The sequence below is a fragment of the Zeus faber genome, assembly GCF_960531495.2.
Source record: "Zeus faber genome assembly, chromosome: 3".
Lineage (NCBI taxonomy): Eukaryota > Metazoa > Chordata > Actinopteri > Zeiformes > Zeidae > Zeus > Zeus faber.
The window spans coordinates 10488575-10509064 of record NC_137190.1 but is presented as its reverse complement, the minus strand read 5'-3'; the positions used below and the strand labels follow the sequence as shown (position 1 = coordinate 10509064).

The 20490-nt window shown below is 44.5% G+C and overlaps 1 protein-coding gene across 1 annotated transcript; it reads right to left on the bottom strand.

Annotated features, from left to right (window-relative positions):
- Positions 1-1579: 1579 nt before the first annotated feature.
- Positions 1580-19055, bottom strand: mmp2 (matrix metallopeptidase 2). Its single transcript, XM_079997499.1, has 13 exons — positions 18835-19055; positions 18303-18529; positions 15981-16129; positions 14526-14654; positions 14215-14388; positions 13177-13350; positions 11771-11944; positions 11057-11212; positions 10486-10615; positions 7556-7692; positions 6642-6801; positions 6194-6303; positions 1580-2731 (listed from the first exon to the last, which is right to left on the bottom strand). The coding sequence occupies exons 1-13, from the start codon at positions 18967-18969 to the stop codon at positions 2628-2630; spliced, it is 1959 nt and encodes a 652-aa protein (XP_079853625.1). The 5' UTR covers positions 18970-19055; the 3' UTR covers positions 1580-2627.
- Between the last annotated feature and the right edge of the window lie 1435 nt (positions 19056-20490).

Sequence of the window (20490 nt, the reverse complement as noted above, 5' to 3'; positions counted from 1 at the left end):
GTTGTTATTATGGTTACCATTATTATTATGACGTTATTTTTGAGGAATATTGTAATCCAATTTGATATGTACAATTTGCAAATTACAAAAAAAAAAAAGAAAAAAAAAAGCCCCAGGCAAATCTTCGCACAGTCCGTCACGATAACGTATAAATCAGGGATAACGGCTGCGTGGAACGTGACGTCACGACGTAATTACGTGACAACACGGCTTGACGTCCGATATCCAGAAGATGGCGCAGCACAATCAGAAAACAAATAAAGAATGAACGACAGCGCCGCTCCTCCCGTCGAGCATCTCCGCAACGCGACGGGACAAATGGGAGAAAGAAGTTCATTGCTTTATATTGGAACGGAACAAATCAAAAGCCACGTTTTTACGACATCGGATACGTCGCAAGGTTTACGGTCTGTTGTCATGGTTACGCCGTAACTCGGTTCATCACGACATATCATTGGCGCAAAAACTGTAGTTGTACTCAGTGGTGGAAAGTCATAAGTTAAAAAGTACTTTGTAACGGTACTGCACCGTATTCAAGTATCTGTCCTTACTCGTGGAGTAGACAACTTTTCACCGCCCCCCCCCCCCGCGTTTTCAAGCGGTGTTATTATTTGCGCCGCTGTCGCAAAGACAACCGGGTCACTTTACGTTTTCCTCAGAGCGCTCCGTGGAAACGATCAACGCCACTTTGGAAACAAGAGAGAAGAAAGCAGCGCGTTCACTGAAGGGGGTCAGCTGAAATATTCACAGTTTTTGTTTGATTTCTTTTCGTGTTTTTTTTTTTTTCATTTTGGTTGCGCAATCATAGACATATAAAGACGCCGCATTGACTGCTTCGGCCCCATCGCAGCGATACGTCAACGTCGCCGCCATATTGGAGCGGGCAACACCGACCTGTAAACGGGGCAGCTCCGGGTTTTCAGGATAAAACGCACTATAAGGTTTGCATTTGTCAACCGATTTGAATGAGTCGTTTTTATACTCAGGGGTTTATGATCTGCCGTCCGTCGTCCCCGCGCATGGTTGGATTGGTTGACGCACTGTCTCCATCATTTTCCCGGGGATTCGTACCCAGTGGCAGTCTGAATGCAGTGATATCGGTGCTTATAAGGAACCGGTCTGAACGCCCATGGCGTCTTATTCTAAAGCCAGTACACTGTGCAGTCAACATTAACTTCATAATGATGAGCAAAAGCAAAAAATATATATATATTGCTCCTCTAAGTGTATTCTCCTTTGGAGATGTGGGGACTTTTACCTCCATTACATTTCTAGGTCCCAATGCCAGTCATCTGCATTGAAAAAGGAACAGTAGCATCTCTTTTTATAGGCTCTGTTATATCAGGGAATTGGATATGACAAGTACTTTTACACAAGTAGAAATGTAAATGTGGTACTTTTACAATAGTAATTTGATGTCAGGGTTTTGAAATTGACTGTGAAATATTTCAGCCTTTCTTCCACCACTTATACTTACACATACTTATACTTTACAGTAAATAGTCTGAAATGATCTATCTATGAAGCTTATTTCGCAAGACCTAAGAACCAAATGTGTTGCAATGTGTTAATAACCAAGTGTTGACAATTCATCTTTATTGTTGATAGATGGAAAAAAGTGCAAAAGCAAAACAAAACAAAAAACACAAACACTAATGGCCGAGTCAAATCTCAAGAAAGGAAAGATACAAAAGATTATTAAACAATATTACTGTGGTACTCTTGTCATGATTCCATCATGCAACAAACCTATACAGCCTCAGTAGGCAACCTGTGCCTTGGATCTTTCTGTACCGTTAGTGAAGAGAATACAAAATGGTGGCGCCATTATAATCTGGTCTCCACGTTGTGCATTTCCCTCTGTGTTGTCCTATACAAAGTGCTAACCGAGTAAAGAATAATGAATGCCTGGAAACACTACTTTCTGACATCTAAAGCATAATAAGTAGTCCTATCAGACAGTTGCACAGAATATAAACCATATATAGGACTATATGTGGGGAAAAAATAAAATCTAAAGCACCATTTTCGGTCAAGTCACATTGTGCAAATTCATTTTCTTTTCAAATGCATTTCACAACAATGAAAAAATTACTTATTAATCAAAACACTGCTGCATTGTCAAGATTGACTTTTTACATTGTGGACATAGAAGCAGTTCTGAGTCAACGCATGCTCTACATGTTGTAGAACAAATTAAATTTGTAATAAAATGTCAATACCTCACAGCACAACATAGCACTGTCAACATCAATGCAGTGTGGACATACCTGATGTCTGAGCTTTCTAACAACAACAAAAAAAAAACAAACAGGGGCTACAAAAGGGTCTGCACCAGCATAACAAACAAATTGCCAATATAACACAGAAATTAAAAAAATATACAAATCCAGTTGCCTCTGCCTTTGTAGACGGTCCAGAGAAGCCTTTCTACGATGTTAGGGGCTGGTTATACAGACTGGATGGAATATGTCTCTGATCTGTGTGTGCAGTTACCAGGCTAAAAACCCTATGACGGTGCGCAGCGTGTTGCAATAACCTTCAGCTGGGTGCCAAAACATGGCGGCGTTATCTCAAGGCCAAAGGTCATCGTGGGAAGGGCCAGTGGCTGCGCATCTCTGGAATGTTTAACAACCAAGCCAGTCCTTTGATATTTCGCCCAGTTTAACGATCTTCAGGCTACTGTCATCCAACTTGAAATAGTGGGCACCTTTGAAGAAGTAGCTATAATCTGTAAAAGACAAAAACAGTACTTGTTTTTATATAACATCTAGTAAAGGCCTGAATTTGTCGTACAATTCCATCCATACCAGTGTCCACTGTGACAGCAGTTTTGAAACTGAACGAGGAAGAAAATACTACAATGAATGAAATCAGCAAAAAAAAAGACAAGGCAATTCATGTTAACACATATCGTAAGCTACAGTGAAAAACATCTCTGTCCATATAATTTGTCTCCCCGGTCAAAATATCCATTGCACCCAGGTGAAGCCAGACTCTAAACATCCTCTTTCTGACTATGCTAATGAGGCGTACAGAGACAGCCCTGTGGACGGACACAGACTGGCTCTGTATACATGTGTTTGTTCATTCTGTGGGGAAGGCTCTGTGATGCTTAGTATGTACTGCATGTGAGAAGCATTGGGGAGAATTTGGAAGCATTGGATCAGTCAAGCGATATGGTTTTTTCAATGGCCGATGTTGATATTTTGAGAGCGGGGCGGCTTATGACCGATATACAGTATAATGCCAATATCATGTTGTTGTTGTTTTTATTCTTTTTTTTTGCATCTAATTAAATACAAAACTTTGATAATAAAAAATGGGGCAATGGGAAAATTGCTGAACTAAAATCTATATTTATTTAACACTAACATTATTGTCTGCATTGTTTCTGTTAGATCATTGTTTCTGTTTCAGTAGATCTGCACTATCTGCAGTGCACTCATTTGTATATGTATACTTATTTGTTTACTTATATGAAAAATAATAAAAAATAAATATATGAATGAATGAAAAATAAATAACACATTATAAGCGATAAAAAAAATAAAATAAACTGCGTCATATTGAAGTTCGATCAGGAAATTGGAAAAAAGTCTTGCAGTTACAGAAGTGCAGGATTTATTATTTACAAGTAAAGTATTTCCACAAAAACATCCAGTTTGTACTTAATGAGGTCCCATGGAAATGGAAAGCAACAGGGAGATGTGCGTGAGGCGGCTGGGGGAGGGGGGGCAGGGTTTTTTGTAAGGGAACGGGACAGTCCCTTAACTCAGTTGTGTTTAAAAATGTAGTTTCATACAAGTAGGGAACACACGAAAATAAATAGATCTAAAATGAAAACCACAGAAAACCGGCACGGGAGCGCACGTGCGGCGCACCGCTGTTTTCTTTATCAACCAAAACTGGTTGCGGATGCCCTGCACTTGCCATCTTTAATGAGCCAACACCATAACAAACCGGAGCGAATGAGAAGAGTGACGGGAAGAAGACAGCACTGTGAGTGAGTGAGAGGAGGCGGGGCTATGTGGGCTCTGCAGCGGTGTGTGTGTGTATGTCAACATGCTGTCAGAGAGAAAAGAGAGCGCAGCTGCTGTATATCGATAGTGCGGACAACGAGTATTGAAACAGATTCAAATATTCAGAATTTATATATATATATATATATATATATAGATGATAAAAAAAAAAATCGATATTTTTGACACCACTTGTCTGCAGACATTTTTTGTTTATCGGCCCCGTGAACCCAGGAATCGGCCAATGCCAATTATCTCAAAATGCCAAATATTGGCCCAGTTAATCGCGACCACCAGTGATAATCCAGGCAGCTGATATTGTGGACCAGCACACAAAATAAATGGAGGAGTTACTATATTTGTTGCAAAGTAAAAAAGCTATGTTCCTTGACTGTTGACACCAGAACAGATCCCCTTTCCTGTGTTACTTTCCCCATCTTCCTTAAATACTTCTTCAAAAAATCATTTGTCTAGACGGCATTAGCAGGGCAAGCAGGCATACAGTATGTATGCACTAGGTTGTTGTTCATGGCAGAGTGCCAGTCGTGATGAGGGAGCTAGCTGGGAGCCGGCTGGATTGGCCGGGGATTTGACTGCAAGGAATGCTTGTCTGCTAACGGTGAACTGGCACACATAGCACCAGCAAGGCAAAATGAAGCCCCTTTTCCCCCCATTTCTAAATAGTTCCCTCGAGCTCTGCCCTCATCTCCTTCAAGGTCTCGTTTATAAGACAGTCTGTGAAAATGTTATTCCATAAGGGCTTCTGCTACTTTATTCCTAGGCCTTCAACTACAGCACGACAGCACATATACACTCACTTAGGACTTTATTAGGAACACTAGACTAATACTGAGTAGGGCCTCTCTTTGCTCTCAAAACAGCCTCAATTCCTCTTGTCATGGATTCTACAAGAAGTTGGAAATATTCCTTTGAGATTCTGGTCCATTATGACATGATTGGATCATGCAATTCCTGCAGGTTTGACATGCTGCAAATCTCCCGTTCTATCACATCCCACAGGTGTTCTATTGGAATCAGATCTAGTGACTGGGAAGGCCACTGAAGAACAATGAACCCTTGGTCATGTTCATGAAACCAGTTTGAGACGACTTTGGCTTTGGGACATTGTGTATTATCATCCTAGCCGTTAGAAGTAGCCGTTAGAAGATGGGTACATTGTGGCCCAGAACAGAAGCACATGGTCAGCATCAACACTCAGATAGGCTGTGGCATTCAAGCGATGATTGATTGGTATAAACGGGCCCCAAGTGTTCCAAGAAAAGATCCCTCACACCATTACACCACCGCCCCCAGCTTGGGCTGTTCACACAAGGCAGGTTGGGTCCATGGATTCAAGCTGTTGGCGCAAATTCTGACCCTGCCATCTGTGTGCCTCAGCAGAAATGGAGATTCATCAGACCAGGCTACGTTTTTTCCCGGTCTTCAACTGTTCAGTTTTGGTGAGCCTGTGCCCACTGCAGCCTCAGCTTTCTGTCCTTGGCCGACAGAAGTGGAACCCAACATGGTCTTCTGCTGGGTGTAGCCCATCCGCCTCAAGGTTCGACATGTTGTGCATTCTGAGATGTCTTCTGCTCAGCACAATTGTACAAGGTGGTTATCTGTGCTACCGTAGCCTTTCTGTCAGCTCGAACCAGTCCAGCCATTCTCCGTTGACCTCTCTCATCAACAAGGTGTTTCCGTCAGCAGAACTGCCGCTCACTGGATGTTTTTCTTTTTTCGCACCATTCTGAGTAAACTCTGGAGACTATTGCATGTGAAAATCCCAGGAGATCAGCAGTTACAGAAATACTCAAACCAGCCTATCTGGCACCAACAATCATGCCATGGTTGAAAACACTGTGATCAAATTAACCATTTAAAACACATAACCCATTCTGATGTTTGATGTGAACATTAACTGAAGCTGCTGACCCGTATCTGCATGATTTTATGCATTGCACCGCTGCCCCACGATTGGCTAATTAGATAACTGCGCGAATATGTAGGTGTACAGTTGTTCCTAATAGAGTGCTCAGTGAGTGTATATCAAATACATATTTTTCTTTCTAACCTTTTTACAGCATTTAACAGAATTGACAGAAAGAAGTTATCATACATTTTCATCAACCTTATTCCTACGAAGGCGTTGTGGATACTGCAACAATCCTTACCGATGTTATTCAGACTAAAGGCGGCGTCAATTCCATCTGGAATGCCGTTCCAGGAATCGGCGATAAGCTTGGGAAATCCAGGGTCCATTTTCTTCTTATCTTCATTGTATCTAAACACAAATCAAAATAAGAGTAGACTTGTCCGGTGCTGCATTGAGCAATAAGCATTGAACAACTCTCTACATTTTGATGATGGAAACGCAAGAGTTGCACATGGTTGTATTAATTGAACGATCTGTAACATGTGACTGGACCGTGTTGTTAGTGACATTAAGCCATTTGTTCACTGGTGTCTCTTGCAAAAGAGACCATAATCTCTTTTGAGTCACTTGATCTACTTCGGTATTTAAAAGCAAACACCCATCGTCATTGTCATCATCAGTGAGCCTGAGTTGTCTTAGATTCCTGCGTTCATGGCCAGGTTTATTCATCAGACTTTGCTCCTTACCTCCAGAACTTGTCCCCACTAAACAGGTAGGTCTTCCTGTTCTTCCTGAAGTTGAAGGCAGCATCGATTCTCTGTAAGTCAGCGGGGAGGCCGAGGTTGGAGATCCTCTTGGGGTAGCCTTTTTCTATCGCATCCGCTTTGTAGACCCAGACCTCGTTTCCTGCAAGATGCAAGATTGGAAATGGAAATAAATTATTCCACCTAGTGTGCAAACATTTCCCTACTGATGCGAAGTTGGTGTTATTGTCACGCATATCACGTAAATGTGTAACTATAATTTTAACAGAAAGTTGAATCCTATATTTAAATACATTTTTAGGGAAAATATAATGTGCTGTATGACGTCAGATAGTATGCAATTTATTCAAGTGGGTGAAATGTTAGCCTTATTTTGGGAGAATTTGCAGAAGACGGAAGTAAGGCTTTCTACAGTAAATGGCAGGCAGAGGAAAATATGTTCAGCAACTTAGAAACTTAAGAATATAATAAATGTAAGAATATATTCCATTCATTTACTTCTCGGGATTCAGGAAGTTGTCATGATACTGCAGTGCAGGGCATGTGCCGTATTGTCAACCTCTAATTATGGTTTAATAACGGATTTAATGTTGAGGAGTGAACACCGCATACAACCACAGACAGCCAGCATTCCTGCTTCTGCTCACGTTCTCACAAATGGATGGTTGTTGGAAGGGAAAACCTTCCCAGTGGTGTTAATGTGAAGAAACCCGATTCATTACTTCATAGAAATGGAACTGTTTCTATTTCTCAGATTGCTGTAGACAAAGTCATGAATGGTAAGGGAAGTGATAAGAATGAAAGGTCCTCTTCGCAATAAAAAAAGAGAGTTATTCAATCCTTTCTTTGCTTGATTTGACGGACTAATCCTGCCTTTATTATTTACTCTGTCCTACCTGCGAAGAAGACGGTCTTCTCTTCCAGTGGGTTTTCATAGACAGCGTCTATCTTGTCCGGCAGGTCGGGCCAGTAGGTTGCCACTAGCATGGGGCCGTTGGGCTTGCTTCTGAAGTTGACTGACCTGAAGAGGAACCTGGTGGAGAGAGTGCGAAACCAGAGAAAGATAGGTAAAAAAAAAAAAGAGAGAACGGGGGTGAGAGAGAAATGAGGGAAGTAGTACAAGTGCTTTACTGGCCAAGCCAGCCACAATGGCCTGATTCATGAGCATCTGGTTCTCGTTAGGGCCAAGGCTGCCGACGCCAGCGGAACAAGACCCATCTTGCCCGGATTTCCAATATGCAGCTGCACAACAACAGCAGCTCTCCAAACTCATTTCTACTGACCCATTTTTTAAAGAGATTTGCAAGGATGAGTTCTAATTCTTGGTAGATATACAAAGCAGACATCCGCACACCCACTTGTTTTTGGAATCCTGTCAAGTCGAATAAAAACGAGTTACCGTGGGTGCATTTCAAAAGCTTATTCAGGTTTTATGAAATATAGGTACTGATAATTTCAAATAAGTGATGGGGAAGTGTATCGCAGAGAGAACAACCGAACCAAAACATTGGCTACTTTTATCAGTGTACTGGTTAAGTGCACTTTGAAGTCAACTTCATGACCGTGTTCATCTCAAGTCTCCAGACACAGACAACGCTGTTTATTTTGCTGAGCTCAGGAAAAGCTTTAAGCCTTAGTCATCACATCGTGTCGAGATTTGTCTGACATCGAAAATAGACTGAGCAGGGGCAGAGGAGAATCCCCTTTTACAATGGAACTCTTAGGTCAACATCAGCTGAGACTATAAGGCACTGAATTTTCTCAAAAAATATGCAATTTTATATCTATACTGCGGCTATTTATCCTTTGAATCTTACAGGTAGCTCATTAATTCTCTGTGAGCAACCGCCCGGCAGAGAGTTTTGGGAGACATGTATGTTCCCTTCATTGCCTCAAGTCTCCCTCTGTCCTGACTTTGCACAACACCTCCGGATCCGTCCTGACTCAACCTTTTTGATGTGTCGGGAAACTTAAAACATTCTAAGGCAATGTGCACAAATTGATCTTCAAACTAGTTAAACTATGATATGCACCACAAAAAACTATTCAAATGAAAACAAACAGTTGTTGAACAAACCTTCTCCCACATTGTGCGGTAAATCTGATCTTTAAGCGAATTCAAGTAGTTCTGATTAGCTTAATGGATTTTCAGTAAAATCTGAGAGAACCGCCATTGTAGCTCCACGTTCTGCAACGGTGTCTTGTTAAACTAGTTGAGAGCTGTAGGTTATTGTAGTTCGGACATCTGTTCACGCTGATCCAGCTGTGCATAACAGGACTCGGGGGTGATCGCACCTCTGAAACAGTGTGAGAGCACTACAGAGTGCAAACACAGTTTCTTCCTAGAATATGTATTTTCCCTTTGCCATTGAGTCAATATTAAGATGTGTTGGATATATTTATCTTAGGTGATGTTGTGACACGTCCACTATTGTGTGATAGTAGGATATTGCCCATCGTCATATGAAAAATGACTAAATATGATCTGCTAATTTGCAGTCATCAACGATTCCAAAACATTTCTCACTTTTGCGGAACTCAAAAAGTAAGGAGGCTATTGAAATGAACTGGGAAAGATTATGAGATAAACACAATGACCTGAACTTAAAGATGTGATTCACTATGAGAGAGAATCACGGTCCATAGAACACTTCTCTCCTCGGGCGTCGCGGGGAGGACACAGCGTAGTGAGACGTCAACGTTGTATTAAAGCAGAATCTGCGATCAAGACCTGTGGGTGGCTTCTTCCAGTGCCTCCAACTTAAAACTCCAGAGGAGGGAAGCTGGAGTAACTGAATGAGTTCACTCAGTCTGCTGCTCTGTTTGCTTTGGACATGGTTCCCAAACGCTCATGACAAAGATACACCTATCTTAAAATTGCCGAGCGGGGGGAGGGATTTAGGTGGACGTGAAAAGAAGAGAAATGACTGCAAAATATCCAACACAGATTTGATTTACGATGTCATAGCACGGTTATGTTTTGCTTGAAGCTGGGAAAAAAAAAAAAAGGGTTTTAACCCATTTTGAATGTTGTGGGTTCAGGGGAAATACACTGAGTCAGAGAGAAGCTGAGAGCGGACCAGAACACCACGCCACAAATATCTTCCTACTCATACCACTTTTCTAGTCTTCTTACTCGAACTAAGACTGCATATAAAAACCTACATTCACCAGCATTGTGGTAAAGTATAGAAGTATTTTTGTTATTATTTTATAAGGGTGACCACATCGCACAGCTTTTTTTCTACTCGCCGTTCAGTGCTTCTGTATGAGGGCTGAAAAAGCCACAGCCTTTACAAAGAATGTGTCCCTGACCACATCTGGAGGAGGTTTGGGTGATTAGATCACAATCCGTCCTCATTGCATCTTGGCTGCATATAGGCATATACGCTTTTTATGTCATCAAGCGCTATCAGATTGCAATCTCATCACCTGAAATACATTTTAACGCCGGGTGTGAAGGCGGTCTGTGTTATTGTGTAAAAGAGCATATATGGAGTATTTGGAAGTCTGTATTGGGTTCTAAACAGAGGATTGTGCACGCCCTCGCCCGAAAAGCTGCTTGACACAGACTGTAGAGAAGCATCTGCTTACGATGGCTAGAATAATCAGATTCATCTCCACGTCAACTTGCCATCATTGCTTGGTAGAGCTGTCACAATTACTACATAGCGCCAATTATTTGAGCCGATTGCAATTTGAGATAACATGGTCATTAATGCCCTATCGCTCGGTATAGTATGTACAATATATGCATTCCTAATGGGGAGCATTTCAGGCCCATTTTCCATGATGGAATATTAGGACTGAGAGTTGATTCCCTTACCTATCCTTGAAGAAGAAGGTTTCTCCCCTGATCTGTGCCACAGCATTGAACACCACAGGTTCACTGCACAGATCCATGGGAGTGACCGGCCCCTGCGTGGGGGGCAGAGACTTGCCCCCGTCCAGTGCGCCTAACAGATTAGTAAGAGATTAGCTGCTGTTTGATATGACCAACACGACCACAGCACGTCCCCCGTCCAACAGGAGGAGACTGAGTATTCCTTTGTCTTAATGATGTAAAACGGAGAATACCGCTTCTAGACATTCCAGTCAGTGATAGCCAGGAGGTTAAAGGAGAGATGGTGTGTGGCTTTTCAGTTGTCTGATTAAATGGGCAAAAGTGAATTAGCAGCCCTTTCCACTCCATTAACAACTACAGTACGATTTAGCTCCAGCCCCGTTTTAATTAGCTGTTCAGGGGCCAACAGTAGAACACTGTTTCTAACAGGTTCCATAAAATCCTTACGTGTGCAAATAATCCACATCTTAAAGAGGTTGTGATGAGTGCACAAAAAAGAAAACCTCTTTACAAGTTAAATAAAATAATGCAAACATTTGGAATTTCATCTTACCATAAAGCTCCTGAATTCCCTTGACATCGTCGTTAGACAGTCTGAAGTCTTTGGTGTATGTGTAGATGGGAGCCATCAGGGCCCCGGGGTCCTGGGAGTGCTCCAAACCAAGAGCGTGACCGAACTCATGGGCCGCCACCAGGAACAAACTGTAGCCTGAGACATGAACACCACCCGTCACATAAACCCAATGCCAATGGGAGGTTTCAATATGACACTAAAGGAATACAATTTAAACCTATTAAATGAATTGATATAAAATAGAAAAAGTCATGTATGGACATAATATTTTTTTTTATTATTAAGAATACACTTAAAATGAATAGTAATAATTTTCATAATGATTTTGAAGCATGAAGAAGCCTGTTTAACCAATATATGGACATGTGGGTTGTGGGTATAATGATATCATCAGTAGTGGTACAATTATACTGGTAAATACTAAATTGTCTTAAGACATTCTGCCATATCCCCCCCAGTATCTGACGAGTAAGTAATATGACTTGTTCTTGATTCAAAGTTGCACTGACTGGTATTTATTTAAAAATACTAACTCTCTATGTCTTAGCTGACTCAATGCTTTTTGTCAGTTAAAGTGCTGGACCTTAGGTTTCCTTGAGGTTGGCCTTGTTCTGCTGACTTTATGTCCTGAATTGAAAACAAACCTCTAAAATGATCATGAAAGCATTACTGACTACGGTCCTATCGCCACACCTTGGTCGGGACAGAATCCCCACTTGCGGTCGTCGTCGTAGCTCTTGGTGACTCCGCACCACATCTTGCCATCGCTGCGTCCGGAGGAGGTGCAGGCGTCGTACGTGTCTCCCAGGAAGGTGAAGGGGAAGACGCACGGGCTTCCCTCCGCATTCCCTCCGACCGTAGACATGGCTGCAAGGGGGGGAGGGACGGGTCGACAGCATGAGTGATCGCGTGCAAGACGACAAGCTCAACCTGGATGGACGACGACGCCATTTTGTTCCCCTGTGAATAGCTGTCCGGGCCTGATTCTAACAGAAAGTTACAGTTCGCATTATGCACTTCCCGATTTTAAAATCAATTTTTTTTTTGATCAAACTCATGCTTATTGCAGCTTTTGCTTCTCTCCCGTGAAAAGCTTGAATCGCAGGTTAGTCTTCCATCTTTGGAAACTTCACAAGCTTCACGGCTTCGAAACACACTGAAGTGTTCTCTGAAAACTTTGGTTCGCGTCACACGGTGACAATGATTAGAGACCATGTTGAAGTATTGTGAAGCGGTTGCGGAAGACTGCACAACAGTTGCAAACGACTATTTCTATTTCACACAAACCAACGATCGCTTGTTGAAATAACCTTTCTTTCATAAAGAGATAATATTCTGTCTGGCAAGACGTTTTTTTTATTTTTTATTCTGTTATTGTCGTTGGGGGTTAGATAGCATGCAGGGCTCCGCTGTGCCGATACATTTCCAGTCAATTAGAAACAGATGCAAACCCAAGTCATTTTGTCTCTCTCTCTCTCTCTCTCTCACACCCACTCTCTCCCTCTCTCTCTTTTTCTCTCCCTCTCTCGCCCGCTCTCTCTCTCTCCCTCCCTCTCTCTCTCTCTCGCTCGCCCTCGCTCTCTCCTTCCTCTTTCTACCTCTCCCCCACTTTTAAACCAATAGCAAAGCCAGCCCTACTGACAGAATGGAAAATAAGCGCTGTCATTCCACAGTAAAATTCATTTACTGCGATGCAGTAGACCACAAGTAAGAAAAAAAAATTCCGCAGTTGGGAATTGGAAATTCCTGTGGACCGCTGCATCAGGGACAATGATTGGTTAAAAAAAACAAGAACAAAAAAGTTCACAAACACACACGTATCTTGTGTCATATATACAAACAAAGTTTCCAATTTTCACCAACAAACACAAAACGCAAATGTAAAACGTAATACTTTGCTTTCCAAGCCACAATTCCAAGAATTCCAAGCCACGCTAAATGACACTGAAGTCAAAGCGCCGGTGATTAACCAGAGGTGAAAACTTTGGAGGCCAAATCTATTCAAAGCAACCATATGATGTGGACGGATCTGCTCCAGACACCTCTGGAACGAGTGTCCAGTCCATCAGAGCCAGTGGGTAATAGATAACAGCTCTCACCGGTCTCCGGGCAGAACCCGTAGGTGGTATCGCGGTCGTAGTCGTCGGTGGTGCCGCACCAGCGGTAGCCGTCGTCGCGGCCTTGAGTGGTGCAGCTGTCGTACTTCTCCCCCTGGAACGTGAAGGGAAACTTGCAGGGAGCTCCATCGGCGTTTCCGCCCAGAGTGAACAGCACTGCAAAGGTTAAAAGTTCAAGGGTCAGTGTTAAAAGAAAGGACAGCCCGGATGCGAGCCCACGTTTTGTCTTTCGTCAAAAATGTGTCGGTGGCATCATGTTCATCTTTTTCCGCGTCTCAAAATCGACACGTGTCAGTGGATGTGTAGATGCTCCTGGACGCCAGACGCTCCTCTATTACTATAAATGTTGATCTATCTGACAGGCTGGTTCGACTGCTCAAATATTTGTTCGGCGTTGAGGTTGTTGTTGTCGGTGGGATCTTTTGCAGTGTGTCATTTCTCGCCGAGGCAATGTTGATCAAACTCACAAAAGGTAGAAGGAAAAAAATAAAAAAAAATTGAAACACTATCATACATATGAGGAAACACCTTTCGGAGGTCGCTTCCGAATCGATAAAGCTGGATGCGCTGCCCCTTCACGACTGATAGTTCATCACTTCCACATGCTATACAAACCGTCGTTGGAGCCATAACATTTACTAGTTGTCTGTCTTTGCCAGGTCTTAAAAGTGAGCAGCGGGCAGCGGCAAAACCACACACTGGAACATAAAAGATGAACAAAATGCTTTGACAATGCCCGAAAACCCCAAGTGCGAAAGCACAACATTCCGCAAGCCATTGAAAACAAAAAAAAAAAATTATTTTCCTGGCCTGAAACCCAACCTACTTTCTCTCTTTCCAAAATCAACATTCTTCAAAATGTATTTCAAGCTCATTTGAACCTGCAATGGGGCCGATTCCGGATCGTTTGGAGTTGTCAGGTTACCATTTATGGCTTTGCGACGCGACAACAGAGAAACGGCAATGGTGTTTTCTGAGGTTTTAGAAAATGGGTCACTTCACATAACGGCACCGACTCACACTCATGGGGACAGAAGCCATATTTGCCGTCCTCATCAAAGTTGTAAGTGGTGGAGCACCACAGGAAGCCGTCGTCGCGGCCTTGAGACGTACAGCTGCTGTACTCCTTCTCCATGAACAGGAAAGGAAACTTGCAGAACTCCCCCTCAGCGTTGCCGAACTTCACCTTGACCACTGTCAGAAAGCGAGGAAGAGTCGTGAGAGCGGCGGTGCACCGCGGCACGTTTTCCCGATACGTGTCACTTTACCGTGCGACCCGTCATTTCGGAAAAGGGACGAAAGAAGAAAATGGCAGAAACGGCGCAAAGTACCTTGGCCATCTCCGAGCGTCCACTGCTCATCGTCGTCGAAGTGGGAGTCCCCCCCGATGCCCGGGCCTGGAGCAAAGGCGTGAGCTAGCAGACCATCTTTACCGTCGAAGGGGTAGCCGTCTCCATGCTCTGCGGGCGGCACATTCCAAGGGTCAAAAATACAATGAGGGCGCGTCCCGCCTCCCTCAATTACCCACCATTCAACACCAATACCATGGTCTTCCAGCCGGTGTTACAAGTCCTCCCTACACCTTATAACCATTTTCCTGGTTCCTGCAGTTATCAACACTAACATCGGCCATTTATTCCTGGAGGTAAATATATATATATATATTTATTTATTTTTGTATTGCCTGTAATAATACTGAGATCTTTATAGTAACAAAGATTTAAACAGTCCCTGTCAAGAACTACCAAGTGGCCACTACTGTTATATGGTGGCCACCGTATTTATCTGTTACCACAAGCCCCTCCACTAAATCATCTTAAAGTACAGGCTTGGTGTGTCGGGTGGTGCCATAATAACACCCGTCCCCGGGTTATATTTGAGCGTACGACAGCCGGGCGACCTGGGAGGAACTGTTTTCGTTATGTGGGTGCGGCCTCACAGTCACCGACGCGGCACAAGGGGGGAGCTCGGGGATTTTCACGGTGAAGTCCGGGTCGGGTTTGTCCGAGCGAGCGCTTGTTAGTCTAGAGAACAGCAAACCGATACACACAACGGAAATAGCGTCTGGCGGAGCACATGCACGACACAAATACATTGAACAGCTGTATCTTCAAAAGCGCCGGCTCCAAAAAAAAAAAAAAAGCATCAAATACGGGATTTTTTTTTTCTTTTTAACTCAATACTTTTACGGATTACCACTTTAAACGCCACAGGACTGGCTCGAAACAGGCCAAAGGGTCTGAGTTTGAGACGTGGCGGCAGAGGAGCTGGTGAGACAGTTTCACCGTATTGTACAATACTGCACTGACTGCTGATGGAGTATTGTAAAGGTTTGAAACTGTTATCTGGCACAACGAGCCAAAATTCATACCAAGACTCATCGTAACCTACTGCGTTCATACAATGATAATCACATGTAGTAATAGTGTGTGCTATCTGCTGGAGTGTGTACTGTAGTACACACCCGGCAGTATATAACACCGCCACACTAGAAGGGGGATGCAATTGACCTATTAAAAACATAAATACGTCGAGTGAGAGTATGAGAAAAAAAGTATGAGAAGCTTATTTTAAAACAGTGGAGAGCTTGTGCCACATTCGTCAGATGGGAGGAGACGGACGCGGTCGTGTTATTTCGGCAATTTGTACAAACAAACACAAGATCTGCGTCTTGCGAACGGACGGGGCCGCCAATGTACGGTGAACAACGCCGTCCGTCTTCAGTATTCCGTGCGTTCGCGTTCAGCCCCGCGCCCGGCCCCGGCCGGGCCGCTACGGCGACGCACCGTTGCGGCCGAAGTTGATCATGATGTCGGCCTCTCCGTCCATGATGCGGGCGAAGGTGAGCGGCGTGACGTCGCTCCACACCTTGAAGGCCCTGAAGAAAGCGTCGTCGATGGTCTCCTCGTCCAGGTCAGGACTGTGTCCCAGGATTCTAGGGGGGGAAATAATGAAGCGCTTCATTTCAAAAGCTCGTCTCTTTGGAGGTCCTTGAGCCCTCCGACTTAGCTTCGGGCTCCTGAGGATTCGTTTTCCATAAGAGTAAGAATTACCGTGTAGGTCAAAGAAAAGCGAGGAGATCTCGCGCCACTTGTCAAGTGGACGGCCACCGCTCTTTTTTCTTTGTGATCCGTGTTGTGAAATAAATGGGGTCGATGAAGTATTTAAAACATTTGAGGAATAGTTCATCTCTTTATCAACCCAGGCCTGGTTAGGACGTCTGTTCCCATCATTTAGAGCTGTTCACAGCACAACCTGGCTGAGCACTTCATGACCAAGGAAATGTTAAATCTCCAGAAATAAACTTTATAGTCATTATATGTCTTTGTGTATTCCTTTAACATGTTATTATTCAGCAATTAACCTCATATCGATAACTACAACTACTTTTTGCAACCGCCGCAGTGCACCCAGAGCATAACTTTTGCAGCGGTAGTTTATCTGCCGGAAGCAGCGCAACGTCCTGTTTCTAGTTACCTCGGCTGTAGCCCGAAACAGCTGACGTTGATTTTGAGCGGAATGCACGGTTTTGTGACTTATCTCTTTCAGGATATCACAGAAATACCGTCTGAAAATATTGTGAGCTTGCCGTTTTTTTTTTTGTTTGTTTTGGTTTTTTTTTTTAAGTCCTTAGCCTTCAATTGGACTGCATTCAAGCACAGAAAGAAGCTGCAGCGGAGCGGTACGTTCCTCACGAGTGAAGTGAGGTTGCGCTGAACAGTCATAACTTAAGTGAAACAACATGATAATAAGGCCTGGGCTGTAAAACAGAGAACCCGTTCTTGAAGTTAGTGTTTCTGCAAATTGCAATAAAACAAAAGATGCGGTTGTTGCCAAGCATGGACTCCAAGAAAAAAACGGGTGATACTGAAGGGTGCATGCATTTGTCCCTCTCTCAGCTCTGAATGCGTTTTGTAAAACATGTTTTCGTCATGACGTCGACAGTGTACAGATGCTACGGCCGGAGGGGGGAAAAAAATAAAAAATAAATAAAAACAAGTTTATTGTTACACTAATGTTGTTGTTACACTAATCTCTGTCGCAATGTAGCTTGAATGTTATTCTCCCTTGTAAGTCGCTTTGGATAAAAGCGTCTGCTAAATGACTAAATGTAAATGTAAATGTAAGTTGGGAGTATCCCTGCGACCGCGGAGTGGAATCCAGCGGAAAGAGTCCGGTCGGACCGTGAGTCATCCGGTGAAAATGCTGCCTCTGCAACAGAGCTCCGCCGCAAAACCTGCGCGTCTGCTCCGCCGCATTCCTCAACGCGGCCTGAGATAGCTCCGCGTTTTTGTTTTTTACCGTTCACCTCCTTTCCCTCTTTAGAACACAAGGCGAGGGGCCAGGATCGCTGAAGTAGACACCCCCCCCCCGACCCGAGGCCGGTGACGGCCCCGAGGCAACGGCGCACATCCCAGCAGGGGGCCGCTGGAATGCGTGGCGCTAACGAGGGAGCAGACGCGTGAACATTCGGACGGATGAGGGGGGCGGGGCGGAGCGTGTCGCGCCGGGCGAGGCTGTGGGAGCGGACTGTACGCACAGTCGGTGCCAGGAAAAGGAGGTGACTTGAGTTAACTTGAAAAAGATGTCTTTATTTTTTTCTTCCCCCAACTTCTGATTCAACCTCCTTTTTTTGGGATTTTTACGATAAGCTCTCCGCCTATCCTCTGGTGTCATCAGCAAATTAAATCAAAACCAGTCATCAGCCTCCGGGAAGGAACACGCCCTCACGTTCGTTAAGGCTGAACTTCTCCAACCGGGTCGTTATTCCGCAACAACATCCGGGGTCTCGAATTAGGTCACGTCAGAAAGTGCCCCCCCCCCCCCGTGGCCCCCTCCCTGGAATCACGTAGCGATCGTTTGACGGTGGTAAGGGTGGGGGGGGTAACGCGGACGTGATGACCCGCCAGGTGGAGGCATCGGTCGGAACGGGCCCGGAGGGGGTCCACAAAGTTCGGGAAAACCCCACCGCCACGACGGCCCCGACGGCCCCGACGGCGACGCCTAGATACCTGCCTTCGTCTCACGCCGCAGCGTCGGCGTTACGTCGCCCCGTGGATTCGGACCCGTTTCCATTCCGTACCCTGCTGAATCAGAGTCCCCCGTACCTGTATGTAATGTCCTTCTTCTGCCACATGGGTCTCCTGTGGAAGAAGTTGTAGTTGGCCACATCTGGAACCCCGCAGCGGGGCTTCTTCATGATCTCCACGGTTTTGGGGTCGATTTCCCCGGTTTCTTGCAGGGAGAAAAACTTCTGCATTTTCTTCAGGGTGTCCTTCAGCACCATGAGGTTGCATCTGTCTTGGGGGCATCCGTAAAACTTGTTCAGGTAGTGCTGCGGCGGAGGGGAGGAAACGTGTTACTGAGATCTACGCGCTGCAGGCGTTGTTTTTTTTTTTTTTTGGGGGGCGGGGGTGTTGGTCCTTTTCTCTTCCGAGGGAACACATGTTGAGCGTGTTTCGCCGATGACGAACAACTTAACGGACGGTTGCAAATTCAACAACGACACAATGCATTTCTAACCATGAAGGGAAAAAAAAAAAAACACAAAAAAAATGTAATGAATAAAAACATAGAAGGGGAAAAAAAAAAAAAAAAAAAACCCAATGCATAATAAACAACACCATAGACACCACTTACCAGGGCAACTTCTTTGTCGGTTTTGGGAGTGGTGTCGTCTCCCGGGAACCTGATAATGGGCGAAGGGGCAGCGCGTGTTCCCCGGAACGCCACGAACTGCACCAACAACAGGCTGAACACCGTCAGAAACCCCATGTTTCACCGCGAAACGCTGCAGCCTCTGGGTCCAGCTCCTCTCTGCCCGCGGATCCGCCTGCTCTCTTGCTTCTCGTCGCTGTTTTCCTTTTTCTTCCCCGGCCCTCCCTCCCTCCCTCTCTCTCTCTCTCGCTCGCTCCCTCTCTCTTCAGCTGGACATCCTGCACCTCACACCCATGAACTTTTTTTTTTGTTTTTTTTTTGTGGGATTTGCCTGGAAAATCCAAAGCGTTCCACCAGGGGGAGACTGGTGCGCCCCGCAGCCTGCAGCCTGCAGCCTGCAGCCTGCAGCCTGCAGCCTGCAGCCTGCAGCCTGCAGCCTGCAGCCTGCAGCCTGCAGCCTGCAGCCTGCAGCCTGCAGCCTGCAGCCTGCAGCCTGCAGCCTGCAGCCTGCAGCACCACGGTGCGTGCCACTGATGCAATTGGGAATTGGGATCTCGCTCGGACGCGGTTTGAACCAGAGGGTGCGCGGACACCCGGGGAAACGGACGCGGAAATCTACGCGGGCACCCGTTGAACTGGGCTTTCCCTCATTTGAAAGCGCACCCAGAACCGAGCCGGAGGAGCAGACAGAGTCACACGCACGGCGGCCACCCTGCCGCCCAAACAGTTCGTAATGATTGCAATTATACCGCAGGGCCGCTTTCGTAATGACGGCTCTGTAACGTCATTATATGTTGTGTGTTGTGGCCCGGGTGGGTTTCTGTTCTGTATGTTTTCCTAAGAGGTAAGTTGCATAGGCCTGTATCATGCTGGTCTTTTCTTGGAATACGGTGTCGTTGCTCCCACACAGTTACAGCTGCTGAACGCTGTGCTTCTCCAAATGAGGTCAGATGTTGACATCTGGTGGTGCGCGCCTGACACGACACATGACTTTATTCCACCATTACACATTACACCATGCAAGCGTGTTAACCAAATAAGATTATTTTTACCCTTTCATATAATGGCATCCCGTTTGAAATCATTTAAATAATTTAAATAGCGCCACTAATGTCCATGAGAATTGAGAAAAAAAGTGTATCATGAAAAAGAATAGATAATGAAATAATAATATAACAAATATATAATGCCTTTTCTGTTGCATCGAAGTCATATAATCCACACACAAGACGGCCAACCCCTGTGACGATTCAATTGTGAAAACAATGTATTTAGTCAAATAACCACGCATAATTAATAAAATAATAATAAAATGCAATGAGGGCGTTCAAGGGAGCTTGAGGGAATTACGTTGTCACCCTTTATATGTGTTTGCTTGTTATATTTATATGCTATTTGTGTATATGTTTATTATTGAAATCCTTATTCTTAATATTTATCATATATACTTATAAGCAAAGAAAACATACATGTCTATCACCAAGCTGCCTTACTGCCCTCTGGTGGCAAAATTAAGTCTTGCATCGTTTCCTTTTCCTTGGAGCCACTCCACTACCAACGCTCCACTACCATCTACCAATTTGTACTACACTACACAGACTCTGTATTTACTTTAAATGTCTTTGGCATCTCTGTGTT